Raw genomic sequence first — 12,485 nt, 5'->3', positions numbered from 1 at the left:
CACACACAGTGATATTTGAGAAGGGAAATTAAGTTTATTGGATTTACAGAAAGTGTGCTATAATTGTTTAAACAAAATTAGGCAGGTGCATAAATTTGGGCACCACAAAAAAGAAATAAATATTTAGTAGATCTTCTTTTGCAGAAATTACAGCCTCTAAACGCTTCCTGTAGGTTCCAATGAGAGTCTGGATTCTGGTTGAAGGTATTTTGGACCATTCCTCTTTACAAAACATCTTTTAGTTCATTCAGGTTTGATGGCTTCCGAGCATGGACAGCTCTCTTTAAGTCACACCACAGATTTTCAATTATATTCAGGTCTGGGGACTGAGATGGCCATTCCAGAACGTTGTACTTGTTCCTCTGCATAAATGCCTTAGTGGATTTTGAGCAGTGTTTAGGGTCGTTGTCTTGTTGAAAGATCCAGCCCCGGCGCAGCTTCAGCTTTGTCACTGATTCCTGGACATTGGTCTCCAGAATCTGCTGATACTGAGTGAAATCCATGTGTCCCTCAACTTTGACAAGATTCCCAGTCCCTGCACTGGCCACACAGCCCCACAGCATGATGGAACCACCACCATATTTTACTGTAGGTAGCAGGTGTTTTTCTTGGAATGCTGTGTTCTTTTTCCTCCATGCATAATGCCCCTTGTTATGGCCAAATAACTCAATTTTAGTTTCATCAGTCCACAGCACCTTATTCCAAAATGAAGCTGGCTTGTCCAAATGTGCTTTAGCCCACCTCAAGCGGCACTTTTTGTGCTGTGGGCGGAGAAAAGGCTTCCTCTGCATCACTCTCGCATACAGCATCTCCTTGCGTAAAGTGCGCCGAATGGTTGAATGATGCACAGTGACTCCATCTGCAGCAAGATGATGTTGTAGGTCTTTGGTGCTGGTCTGTGGGTTGACTCTGACTGTTCTCACCATTTGTTGCTTCTGTCTATCCGAGATTTTTCTTGGTCTGCCACTTCGAGCCTTAACTTGAACTGAGTCTGTGGTCTTCCATTTCCTCAATATGTTCCTAACTGTGGAAACAGACAGCTGAAATCTCTGAGACAGCTTTCTGTATCCTTCCCCTAAACCATGATGGTGAACAATTTTTGTCTTCAAGTCATTTGAGAGTTGTTTTGAGACCCCCATGTTGCTACTCTTCAGAGAAAATTAAAAGAGGAGGGAAACTTACAATTGCCCCCCTTAAATACTGTTTCTCATAATTGGGTTCACCTGTGTATGTAGGTCAGGGGTCACTGAGCTTACCAAGCCAATTTGAGTTCCAATAATTAGTTCTAAAGGTTTTGGAGTCAATAAAATGACAACAGTGCCCAAATTTATGCACCTGCCTAATTTTGTTTAAACAATTATAGCACTCTTTCTGTAAATCCACTAAACTTCATTTCACTTCTCAAATATCACTGTGTGTGTCTCCTATATGATTGTAACGGATCACCTGGCACCCCGACTGAGTACCTCCGTTGACTGATGCTCCTAGCTTTTTCCTGAGGTTTCCAAGCACTCTGGCAGACACTACAATCACCGAACCGAAGAAGCAGATAAATCCTCTTCAAGCATCTGAATGCTGTAGACAGTTGAATAGGAAACCATACAAATAGGTTTTCACTCCTAGCAGTCAAACTGGGACAGCATGCAATAAATCCTCCCCCAAGAATGAGACGACACTTCACCTTGAGGGTTAAAACAGGAACTCACTTTATTTAGACACAGCACGCTACTTTAAACTCCCCAACAGCCTCATTTACATACAATAGGGTACCTAGAGGACTCTGGTACAAGGAAGGGTGGGGGCCAGACAATAGCAAGGGCTGATGGGAGATTGAGGAGGGACAGAACAGCTGGTTTAAACTGGTGTCCCTGCGACAACACATTGCTGGAGAAACAATGGGACAGGAAAAAGGGGGAGGAGAAGAGGCACAGAACAGCCATGCCTGTAACCTAGCAACCATTACAGTAAGAGCAAGATATATACAAGATATATACAATTTAACCGAACCCATAATAACACACATAATATTTAAGACAGCCTGAATGCAATCTGCTACACAGTCTTAAAGGGGCATTGTTCCTAAAAGTCATAATATGTCCACGGATGGCCATTAAAGGGCCAGTAGCAGCAATATAAAAGACCACATGCCCAAATATTGCATTCAAACGTACCAATTTACCAGGGGCCATAGTCAGCAGGTAGGAGGCGGGCAGCCAGCCCTCTCCAATGCCCAGTGGCGAGGCGGGTTCCGCCACAATGATATATTTAACTGACATTTTTTATCGTAACAACCAACGATTTATACAGGAAAATCATGACGATTAACAAGGTTGCCCAAACTTTCACATCCCACTGTATATAAAGCTCTGTTTGTATTACATTCTTGACATACAGCAAACATTTGTACTTACTATGAAGTCAATGACAGATTCTTGAAAAGTCTACATTTAGAGGGGGATGTTTATCAAGACTTGTATTTTTATACACCTTCTAACATATTGTCTGTGCTGCAGGCATCATGTTATAGAGCAGGAGGAGCTGAGCGGATTGATATATAGATTTGTGGGAAAAGATTCAATAAAACATGTATTTTATTCATTTATATTCCTGCTAATTCTGTGCTTTGAAGTCAAGGAGGCGGTTCCATCAGTGATTGACAGCCTGCCCTGCATAACAATGTATAGAGATATAACTGTCAATTACTGATAGGACTGCCTCCTGGACTTCAAAGCCCAGAATAAACAGGAATTTAAGGCTATATTCACACAACAGTTAAAAAAAAAATCTGATGATGGTAAAACTGTATGTTTTTAAAGGACATTAATTTTTATTTTTTTTATCATTGATGGCTTTCTGAGAAACGTACTTTAAAAACCCTTTAGTTTTATGGGGCTGTTGGTTCGTGAAAATGGACAGAATGTTAAAATAACATCAGTCACACATCCGGTTTTCACTATCATGTGAATGTAGCCTTAATGTGTAAATGACAAAATTACTAAATCTTTTCCTATAAAATAATATACAGTGGCTTGCAAAAGTTTTGGCACCCCTGGTCAAAATTACTGTTACTGTTAAGCAAGTTGATGAAATGATCCCCAAAAGGTATAAAGGTAAAGATGACCCATTCTCTCTTTGTATTTTAACCCCTTCATGCATTCTCACGTACATGTACGTGGGGGAATGTGGTCTTTTGCTGCATCCCCACGTTTCCTACAGTATCACCGTATATAATGTCATTGTATAATACTGTTGAGGGGAATGGGGTGGGTTCAGGAGTTGCGCCTGCTCGATCAGCTGCACAAGCCCGACTGTTACTGACAGCCGGGTCCCTGCTGTATCCGCTGGTATCTCTGAAAAAGCTGATGCGGGTGAATTAACCCTTCAGATGCCGCGGTCAGCACTGACATTGGCACGTGCAGGGTTTGCAGAATGAGGGGGCTCCCTCTGACCCAATCGGCAACAGTGACAGTGGGCCGATGTTTGCTATGGCAGCGCCGATGCCTTACACTGGCATCAGAAACTGCCAGCTAAGAAAGCCTAGGAAACCCACTGTATTACATTGGCAGTCAATGCAGTACAATACAGCATGTATTGTACTGCATTGAAACACATTATCTACCCCGTCCGGTGGACGCCGTTAAAATAAATAATTAACCACCTCCCGACCGCCTAACGCAGGAATGCGTCCTGCGGGCGGCTGAGTTATTCCTCCTAGACGCATCGGCGCGTCCTCTCGCGAGACGCGAGATTTCCTGTGAACGCACGCACACAGGATCGGAAGGTAAACGAGTTCATCTACAGCCTGCAAGCGGCGATCATTCGCTAGCAGGCTGTAGATCCGATTTTTTTTTTTTTAACCCCTGAAAGGTATATCAGACGCTGTTTTGTTAACAGCGTCTGATATACCTGGTCCTCTGGTGGTCCCTTTTGCTTGGATCGACCACCAGAGGACACAGGCAGCTCTATAAAGTAGCACCAATCACCACACTACACTACACCCCCCTGTCACTTATTAACCCCTGATCACCCCATATAGACTCCCTGATCACCCCCCTGTCATTGATCACCTCCTGTAAGGCTCCATTTAGACGTCCGTATGTGTTTTGCGGATCCACGGAGCCGCGGATCCGCAAAACACAGACACCGGCAATGTGCTTTCCGCATTTTGCGGATCTGCACATTGCCAGAACTATATAGAAAATGCCTTTTCTTGTCCGCAATTGCGGACAAGAATAGGACATGTTCTATAGGCCCTACAAAAAACGCAGTTATTATACATTTATATTCCAGACTTCTTCTCACGCTTTAGGTCCCCTAAAATGCCAGGGCAGTATAAATACCCCATTTTGGAAAGAAGACACCCCAAGGTATTTCGTGAGGGGCATGGCGAGTTCATGTAAAATTTTATTTTTTGTCACAAGTTAGTGGAATATGAGACTTTATAACAGAAAAAAAATATTAATAAAATCATTTTCCACTAACTTGTGCCAAAAAAAAAATATTCGAGAAACTCTCCATGCCCCTCACGGAATACCTTGGGGTGTCTTATTTCCAAAATGGGGTCACTTGTGGGGTATTTATACTGTCCTGGCATTTTAGGGGACCTAAAGCGTGAGAAGTAGTTTGGAATCCAAATGCGTAAAAAATGCCCTGTGAAAACGTAAAGATTCTCATTGGAATTTGGGCCCCTTTGCGCACCTAGGCTGCATAAAAGTGTCACACATGTGGTATCGCCGTACTCAGGAGAAGTAGGGCAATGTGTTTTGGGGTGTCTTTTTACATATGCCCATGTTGGGTGAGAGAAATATCTCTGTAAAATGACAACTTTGTATAAAAAAAATGGGAAAAGTTGTCTTTTACAGAGATATTTCTCTCACACAGTATGGGTATATGTAAAAATACACCCCAAAACACATTGCCCTACTTCTCCTGAGTACGGCGATACCACATGTGTGACACTTTTTTGCAGCCTAGGTGCGCAAAGGGGCCCAAATTCCAATGAGAATCTTTGCGATTTCACAGGGCATTGTTTACGCATTTGGATTCCAAACTACTTCTCATGCTTTAGGGCCCCTAAAATGCCAGGGCAGTATAAATACCCCACAAGTGACCCCATTTTGGAAAGAAGACACCCCAAGGTATTCCGTGAGGGGTATGGTGAGTTCATGTAAAATTTTATTTTTTGTCACAAGTTAGTGGAATATAAGACTTTGTAAGAAAAAAAATAATCATTTTCCGCTAACTTGTGACAAAAAAATAAAAACTTCCATGAACTCACTATGCCCATCAGCAAATACCTTAGGGTGTCTACTTTCCGAAATGGGGTCATTTGTGGGGTGTTTCTACTGTCTGGGTATTGTAGAACCTCAGTAAACATGACAGGTGCTCAGAAAGTCAAAGTGCGTAAATTCACATTTTTACGCCATAGTTTGTAAACGCTATAACTTTTACCCAAACCAATAAATATACACTTATTGCATTTTTCTTTTTATCAAAGACATGTTGAACAATACATTTTGAGAATATTTTATATAGAAATGTAGTTATATTTGAAAAATTTTACAACAGAAAGTGAAAAATGTCATTTTTTTGCTAAAATTTCGGTCAACTTCGATTTAATATAAAAAAAAAAAGTAAAAATGTCAGCAGCAATGAAATACCACCAAATGAAAGCTCTATTAGTGAGAAGTAAAGGAGGTAAAATTTATTTGGGTGGTAAGTTGTATGACCGAGCAATAAACCGTGAAAGTAGTGTAGTGCAGAATTGTAAAAAGTGGTCTGGTCATTAAGGGGGTTTAAGCTAGGGGAGCTGAGGTGGTTAAAAGCTGTGCTAAAATAGTCAGTTTGTCACGTTGCCTCACAAAAAGCATAATAGCGAGCGTTCAATAAGTAATATGTACCCCAAAGTGGTACCTACAAAAACATCACCCCATCCCACAAGAGACAATCACAAAACAAATTTAAAAAAATGGCTTTCAGAAAATGGCAATACAAAAACAAGATTTTTTCTTTCCAAAACAAAACGAAAAAAATATATACATATTGGGTGAACACTGTAAAAAAAATATTTAAAAAATGGTGCTGGAACAATCATTATAATTTTTTATTTTATTTTTTTGTCATCTTGCATCACAAAATTGGTAATATTGAGCAATCAAAAAAATGTATGTGCCCCAAAATGCTACTAAACCATCATCTCATCCCGCAAAAGACAAGCCCTCAAACAATATGCTAGAAAAATGTAAAAAAATGATATGGCTTTCAGAATATGATTATGCAAAAACATGATTTTTCTTTACAAAAATGCTTTGTGAAAAATTGGTAAAATGTAAAAAAATATATAAAATTGGTATCCTTCATAGTGTACACTGCAATAATTAAACCTAAAAAGCAATAGCAGAGTTGCTGTCATTTCTTTATGCTGCTTCACAAAAAGCAAAAAAAAAAGTGCTCAAAAAGTTGTATCTATCCCAAAATAGAACCATTGATGATGACAACTCAAAAAACCAGTCCTGACACAGTTCTGTTCAGAGAAAAATAAACATATGGTTGTCAGAAAATGCCTGTACTGGTCCCCAGAGGCTGTTCAATGGCAACATGGTGGCCATAAGCTAATCATCAAAATCTGTGTGGCAAAAGCCAAATGGTGGTCTTTCCTGAGCTCTGTAGTTTACCTCCACATTTATGGTATTTTCGTTCCTAGTAGAACTCGCTTAATTTAAAGGGCATGGTGTGTCTCAGATGGCACACTGTGGGCATGACATATTGGGCACTGAAATACCATATCTGTCAAAAAGTTGCAATTTTAATATTGCACAGTCCCCTGCTCACTAATTTTTGTAAAATACCTGTGGGGTCAAAATGTTCACTCCACCCCCCTTATAAATTCATTGGGGGGTGTAGTTTCTGATATATGGTCACTTATAGGGGGTTCCATTTTTTTTATTTTATTGGCGATCATTTTATCTTCAACTTGCTTAAAAGGGTTGTCTGCTTTTTACTATTTATGACTTATCCTCAGGATAGGTCCTCAATATCAGATAGGCGGGGGTCCAACTCCCAGCACCCCCTCGATCAGCTGTTTGAAGAGAATGGCATATAGAAGTGAATTGGGCTGCCATACTTGTAATTACACCTGCTCACCACTGCAGTTGCTGCAGCGAGCAGGTAAACAGAGCAGAGAAGGCAGTGCTCGTATGAGCTCTGCCTTCTTTTCAAACAGCTGATCGGCGGGGGTGTCGGGGGTCTGACCCCTGTCTATCTGATATTGATGACCTATCCGGAGGATAGGTCATAAATGATAAAAAGCGAACTTTTGCATGTCACTGTAGCAGTCTCCTCCTGCTGTATAACATGGTGCCTGCAGCTTGCATTGCATTTTCTTTGTGACCGGTTCACATTAATACATTTGGTGCATCTTTTGGCTGTCTGTGCACCATCTACAACTTCTATGAGCAGGCATAGCTTTGCTCCAACATTGATGCCAATTTCTGATGTAATTTATGGTATATCTTTTGGGCTTTTGGTTGATTCGCACTAAACTAAAAAGTGAAAAGTGCAAAACTGCAAAAGGTCACAATTTTATTGTGCAACAGCTAATCTGTCTAAAGTTAGTGAGAAGTGAGAAAAATATGTAATACACACAGAAGTTGTCTGTATTTTGCGGATCCCTAGTTTCCGGACTGACTGTGTGCATTAAGACTAAAGCCTCATTCACACGTCTGTGAAAGGTGGTCACTGTGCAGCTGAAAAATTATTTTCAAAGCATCTCTTCCTAATGATCCGTGACACACAGATGGCATCCGTGTTGCCTCCATGGTTTTCATGGACCCCTAGACTGATGGGTCTGATGGACTCGTGAACACAGACTAAATAAAACAGGGGTGCACAAACCGTGGGCCGCATGCTGCCCCCAGAACCAAGTTTTGTGGCCCCCGTCTTGCTGGGCAAGAAGCACAGCTGATCAAGCGATCAGCTGTGTTTCTGCCTTAAGTGCCGAACGACGAGGAGTAGGTCGGGCCCTTTGGATGCCCCAGTTACAGTGGAAATGGTAAAAAAAAAATGGCGGAGTAAGACGTGCAGCGGAATAGCTCTCACACCATCCCTGCTCTCTACCACTATCCTTCGTGCAATTTACCTTACCGATCGTCTAGATGGGTCGGAAAGCAGTGAAGGGTCCGGTGGAGACCGAACACCAATCAGATAATACCGGTATTCAGAAGTTCTTCGGCTCCCAGACGGGTGCTGCGGGGCATCAAGCTACGCGTAAGATGGCTGCCCCTTCCTAACGCTAAATGCAGCGCGCGCTCACCGCCTTCTGAAAGTGACTCTCGGAGTCCCTCCTCATGCGCTTCTGACAGCGGCTGGGATCTCCGAGCCGTTGCAGGCGTTACCCACCAAAGAGGACCTATAGAATTCGGTCTTCAGGTTGGAGAGAACATACAAGGCGGAGATACTGAAGGGGGAAATCAAACAGGAGGCCATACTTGGGCATTTAGAAGATCACCATAAGGTGTTAGAAGCCCATTCCCAACATACACTCACCTAAAGAATTATTAGGAACACCATACTAATACGTTGTTAGACCCCCTTTTGCCTTCAGAACTGCCTTAATTCTACGTGGCATTGATTCAACAAGGTGCTGATAGCATTCTTTAGAAATGTTGGCCCATATTGATAGGATAGCATCTTGCAGTTGATGGAGATTTGAGGGATGCACATCCAGGGCACAAAGCTCCCGTTCCACCACATCCCAAAGATGCTCTATTGGGTTGAGATCTGGTGACTGTGGGGGCCATTTTAGTACAGTGAACTCATTGTCATGTTCAAGAAACCAATTTGAAATGATTCGAGCTTTGTGACATGGTGCATTATCCTGCTGGAAGTAGCCATCAGAGGATGGATACATGTTCTCATTCTGTTTACGCCAAATTCGGACTCTACCATTTGAATGTCTCAACAGAAATCGAGACTCATCAGACCAGGCAACATTTTTCCAGTCTTCAACAGTCCAATTTTGGTGAGCTCGTGCAAATTGTAGCCTCTTTTTCCTATTTGTAGTGGAGATGAGTGGTACCCGGTGGGGTCTTCTGCTGTTGTAGCCCATCCGCCTCAAGGTTGTGCGTGTTGTGGCTTCACAAATGCTTTGCTGCATACCTCGGTTGTAACGAGTGGTTATTTCAGTCAACGTTGCTCTTCTATCAGCTTAAATCAGTCGGCCCATTCTCCTCTGACCTCTAGCATTCACAAGGCATTTTTGCCCACAGGACTGCCGCATACTGGATGTTTTTCCCTTTTCACACCATTCTTTGTAAACCCTAGAAATGGTTGTGCGTGAAAATCCTAGTAACTGAGCAGATTGTAAAAATACTCAGACCGGCCCGTCTGGCACCAACAACCATGCCACGCTCAAAATTGCTTAAATCACCTTTCTTTCCCATTCGGACATTCAGTTTGGAGTTCAGGAGATTGTCTTGACCAGGACCACACCCCTAAATGCATTGAAGAAACTGCCATGTGATTGGTTGACTAGATAATTGCATTAATGAGAAATAGAACAGGTGTTCCTAATAATACTTTAGGTGAGTGTATATCTCAGCTGTTATCCCATTTAGACGACATCGACAACCGTCATCGTCGAAACAATCTTCGGATCATAGGTGTCGCGGAATCGGTCCAACCCGGTGACCTAGAGCATATTATACAATCACTTTTTGGCTTTTACTGAATGGTTCGGTCACACACCCTATCGAGCTTGATCGCATACATAGAGCTCTGGGGCCTAAATCAGTCGATCCGGTCAGGCCACGCGACACTGTGTGCCGTGTCCACTTCTACAAAATCAAAGAAGCCATCTTGAATGCTGCCCACCAGGCAGAGAAAGTGAAAATTAAAGGGTCTCAGATCCAAATAATGCCTGACCTCTCCAGAAGAACACTTCAACTTCGCAGAGCGGTATGACCTATCCTTACCCTGCTAAAGGACAAGGCAATTACCTATAGAAAGGTATTCCCATTTCAGCTCCATGCAAAGAAGGATGGAAGATCGGCGACATTCGAGATCCGGCGGACCTTCTAGAAGTTTCTAGAAACTATCACGTTACCTCAGGTCTCCCTTCCGGACTGGCCGACAGTCCCATCTTCGATGCACATGCCAGATAGGGAGCAATGGTCCAAGGTGTCCCCAAGATCTTCGAAGCAGAGGAAGACGTCTTAATAGACTTCTCTGTTAACCTACATTCGTAGTTTAATTCGTATGTACGAGGAGCCTGTCATTGGGCCCTCCTGCGGAGTACTTTTCGTGCTCCCTACTGTTTTAAAATGTTGGTAGGAAGATGGAAATCCCATATGTTATAATTACTCCATATGAGGTTTATACCTGTTAGGTTGGTTAGATAATACTATTGATGGATAGTTCTGTTTATTCAGAATAATTTTTGGTTCAGGCCTGGTGGGTGGGCGACATGCTTCGTCTGGTCCTCCACTTCTCCCTCCCTTTTTATATAGGGTTGCAGGGTTACCCTTAATAATTTCCGAGTTATCGGATTAGTGCATTTCAGCAGATGGCTCACAGGAGCTGTTTGGCCTATTTGTCTTGTCCCCCTGTTCTGTTTTGTCTACCCTCTCGATTTCCCCTTCCCAATCCTTTTCCCTGCATTGTGAGGTATAAAGATGTTCATCTATTTACTAATCTATGGCTTCTATTAAGATCTGTTCTTATAATGTTAATGGTCTAAACGACCCTGCTAAGAGAAATCTAATTTTGCATAGCCTTCACAAGCAGAAGGTCTCTATAGCTCTTCTGCAAGAAACCCACTTTAAGTCTGGGCACGTCCCTTCTTGCAAAAATAGATATTTCTCGGAATGGGTTCATAGCACATTCCCGGAGTCCAAATCCAGAGGAGTGTCTATAGCTATACATAAGTCGACCCCCTGTAATATTTTAAGTTCAGAAGTAGATACTTTGGGTCATTATCTCTTCCTTAAGTTGTCTGTACACACTAAGATGTTGGTAATAGCGAATGTCTATTTCCCTAACGCAGGTCAATCCCGGTTCTCCCCTGCGATATTTGCTGCTCTAGAGGAATTTGCTGGAGGCCTGCCGATTATTTTTGGTGGTGACATAAATTTCCCCCTGGACACCTCTGTTGATGTTTCTTCAGGTAGGTCTTCTGCCCCTGCTGGGGTGGCCCGTAGATTTAAGAGACTCCTACAACACCTTAAACTTGTGGACATATGGCGTATTCTCTACCCTACTGTCAGAGATTACACTTTCTTCTCTGCCTCTCATAACAACTATTACCGTCTTGACTACCTTCTTCTTTCTCACTCCGTCCTAGATGCCCGCCCTTCTGCCGGTATTGAGCCCATCTTATTCTCTGATCACTCCCTTATCTGGGTGACCTTGGAAATTGGGGACCATACCCGCTCTGAGTTCTTGGAAACTCAACGATAACATACTTAGAGACCCGGTTTGTGTGGCTGATATTAAAGCTGCTATCTCAGACTTTGTGGAGGATCATAAATCAGATCCTTCAAGCCCAACCATTCAATGGGAGGCTTTGAAATGTGTGGTACGGGGTAGACTCCTCTTACATGCCTCTAGATTAAAGAAGATGAGAGTTGAGCAGATAAGGTCTCTGCTGCAGAAACTGGCTTCTCTGGAACAGAGACATAAGGGTCCTCTCTGTTCAGTGGTGTATCAAGAGTTATGTGATACACGTATGGCTCTTAAGAAGATAATTGACCAGAAATACTTGGGAGCCAGAGATAGACTCCAAAAACATTTTTATGGACAAGGAGATAAGTGCGGTAGATTGCTACCAAGAGCACTGAGGCCAAGACCAAACTCATCCTATATATCCTCCCTTAATCAGCGGGAAGGGGGTCGTGTCCACGCAACAGGGGACATTCTGCGAGAATTCCAAACATATTATGAGGAGCTTTACAACCTGAGAGGTAAGTATGCAGAACTTCAATTAGACTCTAAAACCCAGAAAATTAGAAGCTACATCTCGGGCCTGTTGAACCCTAAATTATCAGGAGAACACAGGGACATCCTTGAAACGGGAAATAACAGTACATGAGGTACAGGGCAATATTAAAAGATTGGTTGTTGGGAAATGCCCAGACGGCTTCAAGACCCGTTTTTATAAGAAATTCCCCGAGGACATCTCCAGCCCCTTTACCAAAATGTGTAATTCCTTAGCGGAAGGATCTTCCTTCACTCCTCAGGCCCTAAGTGCTTATATTTGTGTTATTCCTAAGCAGTGGAAGGACCCTTTGGTCTGTGGCAATTACCGCCCAATTTCCTTAACCACCTCCCGTCCGCACGTTGACTATAAACGTCCGGGAGGTGGTTCTCTATTTCTGAATGGACTTTCCAGAACGTCCATTCAGAAACTGCAGCTGCACGCTAATCATGCAGCTGCTGATCGGGTTGCCCGCTGTCAGTGACAGCAGGGCAACCCAGAGAGAAGGCAGGGA

At 42.7% G+C, this 12,485-nt stretch overlaps 1 protein-coding gene across 1 annotated transcript in view; it reads left to right on the top strand.

Annotated features, from left to right (window-relative positions):
• The window catches only part of LOC120986524, a 52,275-nt gene extending 40,190 nt beyond the window's left edge, over positions 1–12,085 (top strand). The window contains exons 5-6 of the mRNA XM_040415153.1: positions 11,042–11,161; positions 11,493–12,085. Of these exons, the coding sequence (XP_040271087.1) occupies positions 11,042–11,161; positions 11,493–12,085 (713 nt within the window). The remainder of the gene's footprint in view (positions 1–11,041; positions 11,162–11,492) is intronic.
• Positions 12,086–12,485: the final 400 nt, after the last annotated feature.

Source organism: Bufo bufo, chromosome 1, assembly GCF_905171765.1.
Source record: "Bufo bufo chromosome 1, aBufBuf1.1, whole genome shotgun sequence".
NCBI classification, from domain to species: domain Eukaryota; kingdom Metazoa; phylum Chordata; class Amphibia; order Anura; family Bufonidae; genus Bufo; species Bufo bufo.
Note: the sequence above shows the minus strand (reverse complement) of the source record. Positions and strands in the feature narration are given on the sequence as shown.